General features: G+C 47.4%; 1 protein-coding gene across 2 annotated transcripts in view; it reads left to right on the top strand.

The window, feature by feature from the left end:
• The first annotated feature begins 1,378 nt into the window (after positions 1–1,378).
• OLFM4 (olfactomedin 4) overlaps positions 1,379–17,709 on the top strand; it is a 51,600-nt gene continuing 35,269 nt past the window's right edge. The window contains exon 1 of one of the 2 annotated variants that reach the window (XM_083448735.1): positions 1,379–1,809. In XM_083448735.1, coding sequence (XP_083304861.1) covers positions 1,602–1,809 — 208 coding nt within the window. In that variant the 5' untranslated portion in view covers positions 1,379–1,601. The remainder of the gene's footprint in view (positions 1,810–17,709) is intronic. The other variant, XM_083448736.1, reaches the window with a different exon arrangement.

Genomic DNA, 17,709 nt, shown 5'->3' on the forward strand with positions numbered 1-17,709 from the left:
CCCCACCTGGTTGACCATCTTAGAACTCATTGCACTACGTTCTGTTTCATGTGTAGACCATATATGAGAGACAATGCATGCCAAGTGGTTTGAGTGCTCTACAGAGCTGTATAAAGGCCAAGAGGCATTATTGTTATTTTGTGTGGCTGAGTGCTCGTGAATCGCAGTATGGGATACATAAATTTCCTTCCAAATGGAATTGCCTCCATTTCTTTACTCCTGCCTGTTTGTTTTCCTGTTGGTATAATATCAGTGAATGGAGGCAGACAGTGCTTTTTGCAGAACCTTAAAGAAGGTTAATATTTCCATCTACAAATTTCCCCAAGATGTTGCTAATATATTTATGTTCTATTTTCTTATTTATTTAATTTATCATCTGCCCTCTTTAAAATTAGAAGGTACAGAACACTCAATATGTTCTCCAGGGTTTGTGGAAATGATGGCAAGTAATTTGCATCTGGCTCTTGGAGGCTGAAGTTTCTGCAAGTGAATAATATTGTGACCCGACCCCCCCCCCCTCCAACTATTCCAGTCCCTCCCTTTTGAAGCTAAAAATATATCTGGACAGCCATTAATTGTGAAACACACTGAAGAAAGCTGAGCTAATGGAGACAATTTGTTTTAGAAACAGTTCAGAGATTGCTAATTTCCAAATAATAAGGAATGGCTTGCCTGACAGGTTTTTGCTTTGGAGTATTTCTGCTGCATACCAAGTAGAAATGCACAATGAATGGATCGGAGCAAACAAAGCACAGTAAAAAGTTCAGAGATCTTTAAAAGCGACAGCATCCCCTGCTGTACAACGGCAGAAACAGGCTCCATTGACTTGCGAGCAAAATGCCCAGAATGACCGGGGGAGCTGGCTGTGGCAGAGAGGTGGCTTGCAGGGAGTCCTGAGGTTCTGACCTGCATTGAGAGACAAAAGGTTCCTTGATGCCTTCAGTGCAGCAGTATCCCAAATGCAATGTTTGCACTTCCCCCTGGATGTCAAGGCACTCGTTCATATATAGGGTGAAAGTCATGAGACAAAGTCCCATCTAACTGGCAGTCCCCCTTCTGCAGTCTGAAGTGGTATAGTCCAAAACCAGTTTTTCTTACTTCGTGAACTTCCACCTGGCTAGGCCTTAGAACAGGTCTTAAGCATTACTCCTTTGCAGCAGCTGCTTAAACCTCAAGGCAAATAAGTGCAGAGTTTCTGGGAAAGGGAGTGATGGATTATTGGGGGAGGATGTTCAGCTGCTTTGTGATGACATCGGCAAGCACATGATGGCATCAGCTTGAGCAATGGTTGCTCAAGGCAAACAGAATGTTACAAAAGCTACTAGTGCTACTAATACCCCTTTGAAGTAATGTTAAGCCTCTTTCCCCCACTTCTATTAAATTCTGCAGCATCTTCCCAAGGGATGAAGGGGAAAATGGAAAAAGAAGACAGGCAGACAACACAGGCAATGCACTTAGATGGCAGCACAGATAAAAAGGAAGAACCCTTCTCCAGCAGAGAGAGATAGAATGTGTTCAATTGACCCCAGGCTAAACTGCTATAAGAATTGTAGATTGTGATCATTTCTCTTTTATTGAAGGGGAACTGCAGGCATCTTCCAATGGCACATGAAGTGCTCACAAGAGGATGGGTGAGTGCCTGGGCAGCTTCTGCTATATGGAAATCCATTGTGATACCAGGAGAGGAACGGGTGCAAAGCAGGCTGGAAAACGCATGTGCCCACCCTTTGAAATGGCACTGGGGCAAGTGGGAATGCCTATGGATATTTAAGGATATTGTTGCTGGAATTCAACATTGGCATTTATCAGGTAGCCTGGCTCTACTCCAAAATTCTGCAAAAATGTGCCCATTGTTTCTGTCACATCTCTTCATTTGTCTCCTTTCTTACCATGAATCCAGCAGCTGAATGTGTTTTTGTGTGTTAGGTTATAGTAAGAATGACTCAGAAGGTACAATGCTGTCACTGCCTGGCCAGCTGCCCTCACTAAGACCCTGAGCAAGCTGGTATCTGGTGCTTAACCATCATATTAAAAACAGGCACTACAATGACTACATGATTTAACAGTATATTGTTAAGTGTCAATATGTTCCACTTGGTGCTTCTTATATTGTGAAGAAGAGAGAAGAGAAAAAGTACTTCAAGATAGGGAAAGCCTGTAAGCACAGCAGTATTTTATTTTAGTAGAAGGGATGTGAGGGCTATCACTGAGGTAAGTAGAGCTGTATAAGCAGTGCTATTTTCCCAGAAAAAGAGGTGCCAGAACTGTCCATGAACAACTCCCTTGTTCTCTTATAATGGTATTGGCGACCATCTGAAAGGTGCAGGAACTAAGTTCCAGACAGGGCTTTTTTCAGCTGGAACTCAGTTCTGGTACCTCTCAGGTGGGCACCATTAGCATTATAAGGGAACAAGGGAGGTGTTTGTGGACAGTTCCATCACCTCTTTTTCGGGGGGGGGGGGCAGAGAAAGACACCATGTATGCATCTCAAGCATAATCTCCACATTTTGGCACCAGTGAATTGCTACAACACTGGAAATACAAGTCTCAATAGTGGCAAACTAGGTTGCTATTCCTGATACATTTCCCTCTTTTAAAAGCAAATGCATATCCTCCCCATATAACAAAATTACCTCTGTGTGACAGAGCAGATTTAGCATTTGGATTAGTTGAGGAACATATCCCTCTCTTTCTTGGGCAGATAAAACAAAGTGATGACGACTGCACCAACCAGGCCTTTGCAAATCACCCTGTTTTCCTTCAGCTTCCTGAATCATATGCAAATATGCCCAACCTGATTGGGTGACTTTACTTTCAGGTCTGCATATGTTGTTCACTAGATGACAACATTCAAAATTGCCCAGTATTACCTCGAGACTTGAAAAGATGTGTTTCCTTGTAATTAACAGAAATGTCTATAACCTGCTTGCCCAGCTTGTGTGCCTGAGTGCTCTTCTTGCAATTTAGGGTATGATGCAGCCAAATTTAAGGAATTTTAATTTTATTTATTTTAATGACACGGAATAAAGGATGTGCTTGATTATCCATTAGAAGAAAGGGTGCTTAAAAGGTGCTTAATTTGGGCTGGATCAATTTATAATTTATTGATTATTTATACCCCACCCATCTGACTGGGTTTCCTCAGCCACTCTTGCAACTTTCAGGTCAAGTTACATATTTAAGTATGCAAGGGCAATTTGAATTCAGAATATAAAGACCTCTTTCTTTTCAAGCTTCTTGCTCACCAGCAAAATCACACGTTATTGTCATGAATTTTAATTTTGTTTTCAAATTGATGAAAAGGAAAGAATATAATAATAATAATTTATTTTTTATACCCCGCCAATCTGGCTGGGCTTCCCCAGAAGAAGAAGTAGAGATGAATATAAAACAATGATTTGAAACAGCCACTGTCTCTAATCTATAAATATGGAAACATTAAGGATTACATTTCTCTCTGACGTTAGATGACAAGCGAAACAATATGGAATTAATGGCATAATACAGCTGTGCTTTTCTATCACTGTTTCATTTGTTGACATGAGAATGAGAATGAGAATGTAAACTGATAAAAAAATGGTTCCAAGCTTGCAAAACTGGATGTATTTGGGGTTGGGATGTACAGGAGGATCTGATTAACTCATGCGAAGGGGTAGATAATCAAATAACTTAATTTGGGCTGGTATTGCAGCCCAAATTAGGTATTGCATTTAGTGCTTTTCTTTGACTTTAACTTAGGTATTGCAATTAGTGCTTTTCTTTGACTTTAAAAGCCACTTAGGCCACCCCGTTTACCCACATAAAACTTTCGGCATGTGTACCAAAACAATCACTTGTTGGTTTCAGCATGTTTTGAACTCACTGCTTGACATGCATTGCTACTACACTTTATGGCCTGGATACTTTTAAGGCTGTGCACATCCAATAAGATCAGTGGAGACAGACCTTGTGTCTATCCCACCAATATCAGAGGACCTTATGGCAGGAACATGAGAGAGAGCCTTCTCGGTGGTGGCAGTTATATTGAGTGTATTTTTAATCTTTGTTGGAAGCCACCCAGAGTGGCTGGGGAAACCCAGCCAGATGGGCGGGGTACAAATAATAAATTACTATTACTATTACTAATTATATGGAATGCCATTCCTTGGGTATATCTGTTTGACACTCTCTCTAATTACTTTTATTTGGGTTTTTAAAGACACATCTATTTTCCAGAAGGCATTGGTATTTTTATTGGGCTGATTTATTGGGGTTGTTCTGGAATTCTGTGTTATTTTAAAGGACTTCTAAAGTGTGTGTGCGTGTACATAGATGATTAGATAGATAATAGATAGGTAGATGATGATGATAGATAGCTATATATAGATAGATATAGATAGATAGATGATAGATGATGATAGATAGATGATGATAGATGATAGATGATAGATGATAGATAGATAGATAGATAGATATAGATAGATAGATAGATAGATGATAGATAGATAGATAGATGATAGATAGATTAGATAGATAGATAGATAGATAGATGATAGATATAGATAGATGATGATGATAGATGATAGATATAGATAGATAGATATTGTTGTTTATTATTTATTGTTAGGAATTTGTTATCTCTGACACTTTTGCAGAAAGGTGGGTATAAATCTGCTAAAATAAGAAAATAATGTATGAAAGCATTCCATATGTTCAATTGACTTAAAGAAACCAAGCTTTATTCAATTTCCTATGGACAGTTAATTATTTTATTAGAGACTTTGATCACTCATTGAAGTCCCAGTAAAACCTAACATCCAGCGAAAGAAAATTATTCTTATCTGGAGAACTGGGCTGCCAAGTAAATGCTTTGCTTGAACTCTTTCTTTAAGGGTTGCCCATGACACTATCTAGCTTCCCACATGGCAAGTGTGGGTCAATAATAAGTAGCAGCCCGGGGTGTCACAGCGAAGATTGAGGCCAAGGGGAATTTTAGCCACTTAAGAACAGATCGTGAAGCTGAGGCTCCAATACTTTGGCCATCTCATGAGAAGAGAAGACTCACTGGAAAAGACCCTGATGTTGGGAAAGATGGAGGGCACAAGGAGAAGGGGACGACAGAGGACGAGATGGTTAGACAGTGTTCTCGAAGCTACGAACATGAACCTGACCAAACTGCGGGAGGCAGTGGAAGACAGGAGTGTCTGGCGTGCTCTGGTCCATGGGGTCACGAAGAGTCGGACACGACTGAACGACTAAACAACAACAACAACAAGAACTTTGCACAAAACCAAACCAAGCCAAACCAAACAAAAACCCTCTTTATTCCTTCCATCAGTCAGTTTTTGAATTAAAAACTGTGTGCAGTTTTTGTCTACTTTCTAATTGGTGGTGGCAGAGAGAAACAGTGGCTGAGCTTTCTTTCTGGATGGTAGGACCCCAGCCATCTCCCCCAAGGGCAGGCCCATGCAGAACTTGTCTGAGGCCCAGGACAGGAGTCTTGTTAAAATAAAGTTATAAACTCAAACACAAAAGCAGCTGGTCCCTGGGTGAGCCCCATGGCCAGCTTAGTCCTCCAAGGTCTGGGGCAAGTGTACCCAGCTCCCTATCCTTTGCATGGGCCTGCCCGTTGCTTTGGGTTGTTCCCAGGGCCTTGCAGAGCCAGGCAGAGGCCCGGGCCAGGTAAATAATGTGCATTATTGCTGCCTAGAGAGGCCACAGCACAATGAAAGTGGGTTAAAAATAAATCAGAACATTTGGGTCCCTCCAAACATCCTTTTTATTCAACATCCACAATGATTTGTACTCGTGATACTGTTGTGGCAGTCCTATGTGATTCCACTTTCAATACTGTTTGCACCTGTAAAGGTTTGGGTTGGTTACATGGCATCATTTCCAGTCAGTGAATATTCTGTAACTTCCTGCTGATCTCCCACCAGATGTCTTAGTGAATGGCACCATAGCACATATTTCAAAATATGTCAGTTCATTGCGTACATACTGAAGTACAAAGGAAGAAAGTAAACAGCCTGTATAAAGTAAAGAACAATCATGCAAGCTATGTGACATGTTGGGAAATAGTAAGTTCTGTAACTGTGGGAACTGTTTGAATCTCTCTTCTCAGAGAAATGTACCTGTTGGAGTTTATGTGTTATAGTCTGCCTTAAGATTCACCTTTGCTGAATACCCTTTTTATATTGCTCATTTAAGAGAAACCAAATAAAATTCTCAGAAAGAGTGCAGAAATGGACTTCAGGATTGTTGTTGTTTAGTCGTTTAGTCGTGTTTAGAGAGTATTTTACAGCCGTGCAACTCGAGAGTGGGAAGGTGGATCTTGGCTTGCAAAACATCTGTGGCCCCCTCACCTCTTTGTTATTGTTCAGTCATTTAGTCGTGTCCAACTCTTCGTGACCCCCTGGACCAGAGCACGTCAGGTACTCCTGTCTTCCACTGCCTCCCACAGTTTGGCCAAACTCATGCTGGTAGCTTCAAGAACGCTGTCCAACCATCTCGTCCTCTGTCGTCCCCTTCTCCTTGTGTCCTCCATCTTTCCCAACATCAGGGTCTTTTCCAGGGAGTCTTCTCTTCTCATGAGGTGGCCAAAGTATTGGAATCTCAGCTTCACGATCTGTCCTTCCAGTGAGCACTCAGAGCTGATTTCCTTAAGAATGGAGAGGTTTGATCTCCTTGCAGTCCATGGGACTCTCAAGAGTCTCCTCCAACACCATAATTCAAAAGCATCAATTCTTCAGCGATCAGCCTTTTTTATGTCCAGCTCTCACTTCCATACATCACTACTGGGAAAACCATAGCTTTAACTATACAGACCTTTGTTGGCAAGGTGATGTCTCTGCTTTTTAAGATGCTGTCTAGGTTTGTCATTGCTTTTCTCCCTAGAAGCAGGCGTCTTTTAATTTCGTGACTGCTGTCACCATCTGCAGTGATCATGGGGCCCAAGAAAGTAAAATCTCTCACTGCCTCCTTTTCTTCCCCTTCTATTTGCCAGGAGGTGATGGGACCAGTGGCTATGATCTTTGTTTTTTTGATGTTGAGCTTCAGACCATATTTTGCGCTCTCCTCTTTCACCCTCATTAAGAGGTTCTTTAATTCCTCCTCACTTAATGCCATCAAAGTTGTGTCATCTGCATATCTGAGGTTGCTGGGATTCATCCAGTCCAGCCTTTCACATGATGAATTCTGCATCTAAGTTAAATAAGCAGGGAGACAATATACAGTCTTGTCATACTCCTTTCCTAATTTTGAACCAATCAGTTGTTCCATATCCAGTTCTAACTGCAACTTCTTGTCCCACATAGAGATTTCTCAGGAGATAGATGAGGTAATCATGCACTCCCATTTATTTAAGAAATTGCCATAGTTTGCTGTGGTCAACACGGTCAAAGGCTTTTGCGTAGTCAATGAAGCAGAAGTAGATGTTTTCCTGGAACTCTCTAGCTTTCCCCATAATCCGGTGCGTGTTTGCAATTTGGACTCTGGTTCCTCTGCCCCTTCGAAATCCAGCTTGCACTTCTGGGAGTTCTCGGTCCACATGCTACTTAAGCCTGCCTTGTAGAATTTTAAGCATAACCTTGCCAGCATGTGAAATGAGTGCAATTGTGCGGTAGTTGGAGCATTCTTTAGCACTGCCCTTCTTTGGGATTGGGATGTAGACTGATCTTCTCCAATCCTCTGGCCACTGCTGAGTTTTCCAAATTTGCTGGCATATTGAATGTAGCACCTTAACAGCAGCATCTTTTAAAATTTTAAATAGTTTAGCTGGAATATCATCACTTCCACTGGCCTTGTTATTAGCAGTGCTTTCTAAGCCCTATTTGACTTCACTCTCCAGGATGTCTGGCTCAAGGTCAGCAACCCCACTACCTGGGGTGTACGAGACATCCATATCTTTCTGGTATAATTCCTCTGTGTATTCTTGCCACCTCTTCTTGATGTCTTCTGCTTCTGTTAGGTCCTTACCACTTTTGTCCTTTATTATGGTAATCTTTGTATGAAATGTTCCTTTCATATCTCCAGTTTCCTTGAACAGATCTCTGGTTTTTACCATTCTATTGTTTTCCTCCATTTCTTTGCATTGCTCGTTTAAGAAGGCCTTCTTGTCTCTCCTTGCTATTTTTTGGAAATCTGCATTCAATTTCCTGTATCTTTCACTATCTCCCTCGCTTTTTGCTTGCCTTCTCTCCCCCGCTATTTGTAAGGCCTCGTTGGACAGCCACTTTGCTTTCTTGCATTTCCTTTTCATTGGGATGGTTTTCGTTGCTGCCTCCTGTATAATGTTGTGAGCCTCCATCCATAGTTCTTCAGGCACTCTGTCCACCAAACCTAAATCCTTAAACCTGTTCCTCACTTCCACTGTTTATTCATAAGGGATTTGATTTAGATGTTATCTTACTGTCCCAGTGGTTTTTCCTACTTTCTTCAGTTTAAGGTTGAATTTTGCTATAAGATGATCTGAGCCACAGTCAGCTCCAGGTCTTGTTTTTGCTGACTGTATAGAGCTTCTCCATCTTTGGCTGCAGAGAATATAATCAATCTGATTTTGATGCTGCCCATCTGGTGATGTCCATGTTTAGAGTCATCTCTTGTGTTGTTGGAAAAGAGTGTTTGTGATGACTAGCTTGTTCTCTTGACAGAACTCTATTAGCCTTTGCCCTGCTTCATTTCGAACTCCAAGGCCAAACTTCCCAGTTGTTCATTTTATCTCTTTATTCCCTACTTTAGCATTCCAATCCCCTATAATGAGAGGAACATCCTTCTTTGGTGTCATTTCTAGAAGGTGTTGTAAGTCTTCATAGAATTGGTCAATTTCAGCTTCTTCAGCACCAGTGGTTGGTGCATAAACTTGGATTACTGTGATGTTAAAAGGTCTGCCTTGGATTCGTATTGAGATCATTCTGTCATTTTTGAGATTGTATCCCAGTACAGCTTTCACCATTCTTTTGTTGACTATGAAGGCCACTCCATTTCTTTTACGGGATTCTTGCCCACAGTAGTAGATATGATGGTCATCCGAACTGAATTCGCCCATTCCCGTCCATTTTAGTTCACTGATGCCCCGGATGTCAATATTTATTCTTGCCATCTCATTTTTGACCACATCCAACTTACCAAGGTTCATGGTTCTTACATTCCAGGTTCCTATGCAATATTTTTCTTTACAGCATTGGACTTTCCTTTTGCTTCCATGCATATCCGCAACTGAGTGACCTTTCGGCTTTGGCCCAGCCGCTGAATCTACTTGTACTTGTGGGCTAGCTCTGAATCTACTTGTACTTGTCCTCCGCTCTTCCTCAGTACCATGTTGGACGCCTTCCAACCTGGGGGGCTCATCTTCCAGCGTCATAACTTTTATATGCCTGTTGTCTTTGTCCATGGAGTTTTCTTGGCAGGGATACTGGAGTGGCTTGCCGGTTCCTGCTCCAGATAGAGCTTCAGGATACTTATGTTAGAAACATGAATGATTGTGGCAGTCTCTGTAGGTTCGAGTTAGAGCATGTTTCCAACAATAAAATGTTAATTTTATACATATTTCTGGTGTAGAGAGCAGCATTTGGCAAGTCAGGTAGGAGGGTTTGAAATAGAAGGATCTTGCTGTCTAAGATATGAACTCCAAAGCAGTGCTGCTCCCCAAAGAACTCTCTGAATGTGAGGACATGACAAAAACGCTTTTCCAAGGACTCAGGTGGTCAGAGGCATTATGGACAGGGCCAACCCCAGGTGGCTATTGGGCACAGGGCATCAGGGGACCCTTGTATTCCCCCTTTCCTCCAATTACACTCCTTCACCCTCTTTCCCCCACCTCTTTAAAGTGAGACGAATCTTGACCAATATTTTTTTGAATTTCCCAGGAAAAGATTTGCCTATTTTGTATCTCTCAACTCCAAAGGATTCATTAGCCATGCTAATGATGAATAGGGACGTGGGTGGCACTGTGGTCTGAACCACTGAACCTTGGGCTTGCTGATCGGAAAGTCGGTGGTTCGAATCCCTGTGACGGAGCAAGCTCCCATTGTTCGGTCCCAGCTGCTGCCAACCTAGCAGTTCAAAAGCACGTCAGAGTGCAAGTAGATAAATAGGTACCGCTCTGGCAGGAAGGTAAACGGTGTTTCCGTGCACTGCTCTGGTTTCGCAAGATGCAGCTTAGTCATGCTGGCCACATGACCCGGAAAAACTGTTTGCGGACAAACACCTGCTCCCTTAGCCTGTAAAGTGAGATGAGCGCCGCGACTGGACTTAACTGTAAGGGGTCCTTTACCTTTACCTTTAATGATGAATAAACTAAGATCCCACATCTTCCACACAGTATAAAGGTAAAGGGACCCCTAACCATTAAGTCCAGTCGTGGGCAACTCTGGGGTTGCAGCGCTCATCTCACTTTACTGGCCAAGGGAGCCAGCATTTGTCTGCAGACAGCTTCTGGGTCATGTGGCCTGCATGACTAAGCCGCTTCTGGTGAACCAGAGCAGCACACAGAAACACTGTTTACCTTCTTGCTGGAGTGGTAACTACTTATCTACTTGCACTTTTGGCGTGCTTTCAAACTGCTATGTTGGCAGGAGCTGGGACCAAGCAATAGGAGCCCACGCCGTTGCAGGGATTTGAACCGCCAACCTACCTTATGATCAGCAAGCGCTAGGCTTTGTGGTTTAGACCACAGTGTGATAATTCTCAATCTAGGCTGTTTTGTTCACTTCTCCTCTTTAATGTTTCACACACAAAAAACTGTGTGTAGGATGTATAATTCATTTGCAAAGATCGGGGGGGGGGGAAGTATTTCAAATAAATTTAACAGATTATGGTTCTCCACCAAGATTTTCTACTACCCAACTGTGCTGAGATATTGCAAGGCACACTATGTGTGATCTTACAATAGCATAATACCATGTAGCACTGTGATATCAAAGCACCAGAGTAAGCCAAGAACAGAACAGTAGATTAAGCAGTATTTTTTAAAAGTGTGAAATTCAATTCTTAAAGAAGAAAAAAATCACAATAATTCAGCTGCAACTCACCTAGATGTTAAACAGTGGTTGTCAGGGTTATATTGACAAGACGCAGGAGGAGCTTTTGGCTTTGAAGCAAGGCAAATCTACGGTGTGTAGTTACTGGTCAGAATTCGCAATGCTTGTGCACAAACTGGGATGGGATTTGGAATCAGAGCCTGTGCAAGCTTGGTTTAAGGCTGGACTGAACGCTGAAGTTAAGGATGAGCTTGCTAGGGCCCCCCATCCCAAGGATATGGATGAGCTAATGAAAGCTGCTCTTGCGGTGGGGCTGAGGCAGGAAGCCAGACTGCGGGAAAGGAAGCAGGGCAAGGGCCAGAGTTTCCATGGTAACCACATTCCTGAAATGCCGGCAGCTGCCTCAGAAGGTCAACAACAGCCGGAGCCCATGGAAATAGACTCAGCCCGCACGCGGGAAAGTTTGAAGGCTCAACGGCTGGGTGGCAAAGAGAAGAAGTACTGGCAAGCGGCCAAGAAATGTTTTTTTCTGTCAGAAAATGGGGCACTTTGCCAGAGTGTGTCCGGAGCGTCATAACTGGCAGGGAATCATAGAATCATAGTGTCAGGGGTTCAGGAGCAGAGTCACAGGAGAGGGAGGAAACGGAGAGCGAGGGGGAGGAGTCTGAAGGAAATGTCAGCGACGACAGTAGTCCGAGGTCTCTGAGTCTCTCCAGTGACTCGGAGGATTCACAGAAAGGGGCCCCCATGGTCAGGGCAAGGGGAGTGCCCAGGGGGACACCTCGGGAAGAAGGGGCCAGAGGAGACTCAGAGAGTAGCAGTTGGAAATCAGGGCCCGCGTCCCCCCCAGAGGGCAGTAGGGGGGAGAAGTCCCAGGCATCGGGATCAGGTGGAGCGCTGCCAGCGGGAGAACATGAGGCAGGATTGACCACACCTCCGTCGGGGAGTGAGGAAACGGTCATCAGGAAAGTTAAACGCGCGCGCGCGCCAAGTTCAAATGTACAGGAGGGAGGCACAGTGGGCAGCCCGGGAAGAGAGCCAGGTCCTAAAGCCCGCAGAAGAGAGCGGGAGGAGTCAGGGGGGTCGTCATCGTCAGCCTCAGAGGAATCCAGGGAGACAGGGGCCCCGGAGGGCAACAGGACCCAGAGGAGAAAGAAGAGGTGGAGTAAAGCTAGAGTCTTAAACTGGTGTACAGGGGGCGGGGACTCAGAGGGAGCTTCGCCGGTCTAAAGTTTAGACGTAGGGATGGAGCGCTGCGGCGTGGAAATGGAAACTGTACTTCAATAAAGACTTTTGTACATAAATACCAGCCAGCGTTGGTCCTCTGTGAGCTGGGACCAGGAGCCAGCCCTGACAGTAAGCTCCCTCCCCTGAGAAGATTTTCCACCAAGAACCTCGCAACGTGAGTCGACGTAGCGAGGGGAGAGAAGTGGTGCTTTGCGAGCTCACAAGAATCAGACAAGATGACTACAGAACAGGAATGGACAGACCTGCGAAATGCTGTGGTTCAACTCAACGCAGAGGTGCGTGCCTCCAGAAAAAGGGAAGAAGAAATGGATACAGTCTGCAAGGATCTCCAAGCCAGGTTGGACATGCTTACTAGACAAGGACAAACGGGAGCCAGACCAGAGGGCATAGGGCTGGGGAAAAGGGGGGGCAGCCTGGTATCGCATTTCGACGGGAGTTTACCACAGTACCCTAATTTCCGAGCAGACTTGCTCTTTGCGCTGAATCTGCTGGAAAAGGACTTTAGAGATGAAAGAGAAAAAGTGGGATTTATCCTATCCCATTTGCATGGGGAAGCCAAAGCGTGGCTGAGAAATTTGTGGAGAGATAATGATCCGGCGCTCCAAGACGCGGATGCGTTCATTAAAGCGATGGATGCATGTTTTTTATCAAAGATAGACGTCGATATTGCCAGAAGAGACATACATGGTCTCAAACAAGGCAAAGCCAGTGTAAGGCAGTATCATGCCCGCTTTTTTGCATTAGTCCACGCGCTGGGGTGGGAGAAGAATTCTGCTCCAGTCAGAGACCTTTTCTGGGAAGGATTGAATGCAAATGTGAAAGATGAGATTGCAAGAGGAGAGAGACCTAAGACCACTCAGCAAGTGGTTCAGAGGGCGCTGGAAATCGGCGTGCGTTTGGAAGAACGTCCATGGAACAGAGATGAAGGGCGTTGGGGACGCACACCAGCGAAAGCACCTCCCCTTTTTCCCAGAGATGCAGCGCGTGCGCAATCCACACCCCCCCAAGGAGGGGGGGAAGAACCGATGGAGCTCGGAGGTGCCAGGGCTCAGTCAGCTACCAGAGCCCTAACGCCGGGAGCAGTCAAAACGAAGCCTCCTAGAGGGAACAGGAAGTGCTACATCTGCGACAGTGCTCAACACATGGCGAAAGAGTGTCCCCAGAGGCTCCACAAGCACACTGCAGCCTCGGCAACAGTCAAAGAAGCAACTCGACTGGGAACACAGCAACAGTTAAACGACAGAGTCTGGCTGGAGGAAGAGGCACTGGGGTCCAGTCAGACAAGTCCATGAAGCAATCCCCAGCACTTTTGCAGCCCACAGACCCCCTCCCACCCAAACCAGTGGTGCAGCTTACAGCGTCTCTCCAACTGCCCAGCGGCAGCACTCTGGAAGTGCCGATCACCATTGACTCCGGCAGCAACGCCGACTTTATAGGACTGGATTTTATTCAGCAGCACAATATACCACTGCTACCAGCCACGCTGCCCCTGAAGGTTGTCACGGTGGATGGCAGAGACTTGTTAGGGGGGCAGGTGGTGCAACAAACGCAGCCAATGGTGATGCGGATTGGAAATCACCAAGAGGTCATCAGTTTCAACGTCACCAAACTGTCGGACACGCCGGTGGTCTTGGGCATGAGTTGGCTGCACAGGCACAGTCCAGCATTGGCGTGGTACCAACGCCAACTGACCTTCAGTTCCTCCTATTGCGCGGAACATTGCATTCTTCCTAGCCCGGAAGAAGGAGGGGAAGACACGCAGCTACAATTAAGCACGCTGCAAGCAGTGCCACACAAGTACGCAGCGTTTTTGGAGGTTTTCTGCGAGAAGGAAGCAGACAAGCTGCCTCCCCACAGGCCCTATGACTGCCAGATTGACCTCCTGCCAGGGGCGACGCTGCCAGCCGGGAAACTGTATTCCATGTCTGAAGACGAGCTACAGGAGCTCAAGGAGTTCATAGACCTCAACTTAAAGCGCGGTTTCATCCGGGAGTCGAAAGCAGCGGGGGGCAGTCCTGTATTCTTTGTGAAGAAAAAGGACACGCCCCAAAAGAGGCTTGTAGTTGATTTCAGGCTCTTAAATTCGAAGACCAAGCCCACAGCCTTTCCAATGCCCAAAATAGATGACCTGCTTGCTACGGTGAGGAAAGGACGCGTTTTTACAAAGTTGGATCTGCGAGGGGCGTACAACCTGATTCGCATACGGGAGGGGGACGAGTGGAAGACTGCCATGTTCATGCCCCTGGGCACATATGAATACAGAGTTATGCCCTTCGGTTTACAAAATGGCGCCCACTGTTTTCAAGCCTTCATGCATCACGTCCTGGCGGGTCTCCTCTACAAGAAATGCGTCTGCTTCTTGGACGACATCCTGATATTCTCAGAATCTGAGGAGACCCACGAGGGGGACGTCAAGGAGGTTCTGCAGCGACTGCAGGAGCATCGGCTATACGCCAAGCTGGAGAAGTGCCAGTTCGACAGGAAGGAGGTGGATTTCCTGGGCTACAAGCTGTCGGACAAGGGGCTCGCCATGGACAGCGCCAAGGTTCGCGCAGTGTTGGATTGGAAGAGCCCGCGCAATCGGAAGGAGGTCCAGCGGTTTGTGGGGTTTGCCAACTTTTACCGCAAGTTCATCAAGGGGTTCGCGATGCAGACAGCGGCCATTACCGACGCGCTCAGCTCCAAGAAGAAGAAGTTCATCTGGACGGAGCAAGCGGAGCAGTCCTTCCAGAACCTTAAGCGTCTCTTCTCGTCCGAGCAGCAACTACTGCATGTGAATCCCAGCAAACCGCTGAGAGTTGAGACGGACGCCTCAGACAGAGCCGTGGGCGCCGTACTGTTGCAGGAGGACCCGCATGGGGACTGGAGACCGTGTGCCTTCTACTCTAGGAAGCTCAGCAAGTCAGAGCAGAACTACACCATCTGGGACAGGGAGTTGCTGGCCATTCATGCAGCATTCAAGGCGTGGCGGCACTTCCTCATCGGGGCCAAACACACAGTGCAGGTTCGCACGGATCATAAGAACCTGGAGTACTGGCGCACGGCAAGGTTCCTGAACCAGCGGCACATCAGATGGGCGGAGTTCTTTGCGGATTTCGACTTCAGGATAGAATACATCCCAGGCGACAACAACATCATGGCAGATGCACTGTCCAGAAAGCCGCAATACCTCGAAGAAGCGGCGCCAGCAGCGGCCAAGCACATTTTCGCCCAGAAAGCGTGGGAGTGCGCTTCCGCAACCGTGGACCTGGAGGCGGTCCGTCGAGCACTGCAGGAGGACTCCTTCGCACTAGCCAAGATGGAGGACGTGCGCAAGGGCACGGCGAAAGACGACGAGTTCCAAATACGGGACGGATTGCTAATCCGCAGAGGAGCACTCTATGTACCGGGAGACGAACTCCGTGCGAAAGTACTGCAGCAGTTGCACGACGCGCCAACCGCCGGGCACTTCGGCAAGGAGAAGACGGCAGAACTCGTTGCCAGAGATTTCTGGTGGCCCAAGATGAGAGGGGAAGTCGCGGAGTACGTCTCGAGGTGCGACACCTGCCAAAGGGCCAAGTCAGTGCACAAACCTCCGGCAGGACTGCTCGAACCACTACAGACCCCGAGCGAACCGTGGGAGAGGGTGGCCCTGGACTTTGTCACGGATTTACCCAGCTCAAGGGGCAAAACGGCAGTGCTAGTGGTGGTGGACATGTTCACTAAAATGGCCCACTTCATTCCGTGCGCGAAGGTGGCCACGGCAGAACAGACCGCCAAACTGTTCATAGACCACGTCTTCAGGGTGCACGGACTGCCACGGTCTATCTTGTCCGACAGGGGGCGCCAGTTCATTTCGAGCTTCTGGCAGAAGCTGATGGGTTTCCTGAACGTCAAGATCAACCTAGCGTCGGCGAGACACCCGCAGACCAACGGGCAAGCGGAGCGCGTCAACGCCATCATGCAGCAGTACCTGAGATGCTATGCAAATCAACAGCCGACGACATGGGTGGACTACCTGCCGCTCGCTGAGTTCGCTTACAACAACACGAAGCACGTGTCCACAGGGGTGACGCCGTTCTTCGCCAACAACGGGAGGCATCCCAGAACCTTCCCGGGATTAGAGAGACTGGGGGAGGGGGAGCCACAGGCAGCGGAAGTCTTGGCGGCGGAATTGCAGGAAGTTCACGAGCAGCTTGGGAGGCAGTTAGAGCTTGCAAAGCACGCATACAAACTGCAAGCTGACAAGCACAGGAGGGTTGGGGAAGACATACAGGTGGGAGACTGGGTGTGGTTAGCGGCCCACGCAGTGCCGACCAGGTCCTTAGCTAAGAAGAAACTCGGACATAAACAGCTAGGACCTTACCTAGTTGAGGTACAGATCAATCCGGTGGCCTTCCGGTTGACACTTCCGGAGGGATCCAGAATGCACCCAGTATTCCATAGGTCGGTGCTCACGCCCTACAAAGCACCTCACCGATTTCAGGCGCAGAGCACAGCACCAGACCAGTATAGGGAGATCCCCCCAAGGAGGGAGTCGCCAAGAAGGGAACCCATCAACCAGGTCACAGAGATTTTGGACTCGAGATGGGGGGAAGAGGGAGTAGAATATTTTCTCGCAAGGGAAGGTACCCCGGCCAGCGCCAACAGTTGGGTGCCGGACTATGCCCTGGACGAGCCTCTCCTCAAAGAGGAGTTTCATGCCTTGTTCCCACACAGGCCCATGCCAGCCGAGTATTTCGACGACTGGCTTTTCACACCCACGCTTTCTACCAGCACGTTCCAGGGATTCACCTCGGACGAAGAACCAGCATTAGAAACACGTTCACCAGAGGGCTCGCCCTCGGGGTTTGCCTCAGACCGCTCATTTTGGTGGGACAATCGAGGAGCGGAGAGGTGGCTGAGGGGCCCTTGGCAGGCAACGGACCCAGAGGGGAACGAGGGTGTGAGGGACATGGACGTGATGGGGGAGGACGTTGGGTTCGAGCATGGCGGCACGGAGATGGAAGCAGAGGAGAACGAGGTCGGCGAAGACACGGAGGACGAGCCGGATTTATCTAACTGGATGCACGCCACGGGGGACGAACTGTATCCACCATTCACCCCCACAACGACGGAGCGCCCAGCACCCCCGCAGGAGGAAGGGGAGGGGGGAAGGGGGGGCTTTGAGGGGGGGATGGATGTCAGGGGTTCAGGAGCAGAGTCACAGGAGAGGGAGGAAACGGAGAGCGAGGGGGAGGAGTCTGAAGGAAATGTCAGCGACGACAGTAGTCCGAGGTCTCTGAGTCTCTCCAGTGACTCGGAGGATTCACAGAAAGGGGCCCCCATGGTCAGGGCAAGGGGAGTGCCCAGGGGGACACCTCGGGAAGAAGGGGCCAGAGGAGACTCAGAGAGTAGCAGTTGGAAATCAGGGCCCGCGTCCCCCCCAGAGGGCAGTAGGGGGGAGAAGTCCCAGGCATCGGGATCAGGTGGAGCGCTGCCAGCGGGAGAACATGAGGCAGGATTGACCACACCTCCGTCGGGG

The sequence above is a fragment of the Podarcis tiliguerta genome (genome assembly GCF_965153285.1).
Source record: "Podarcis tiliguerta genome assembly, chromosome: 7".
Classification (NCBI taxonomy): Eukaryota; Metazoa; Chordata; class Lepidosauria; order Squamata; family Lacertidae; genus Podarcis; species Podarcis tiliguerta.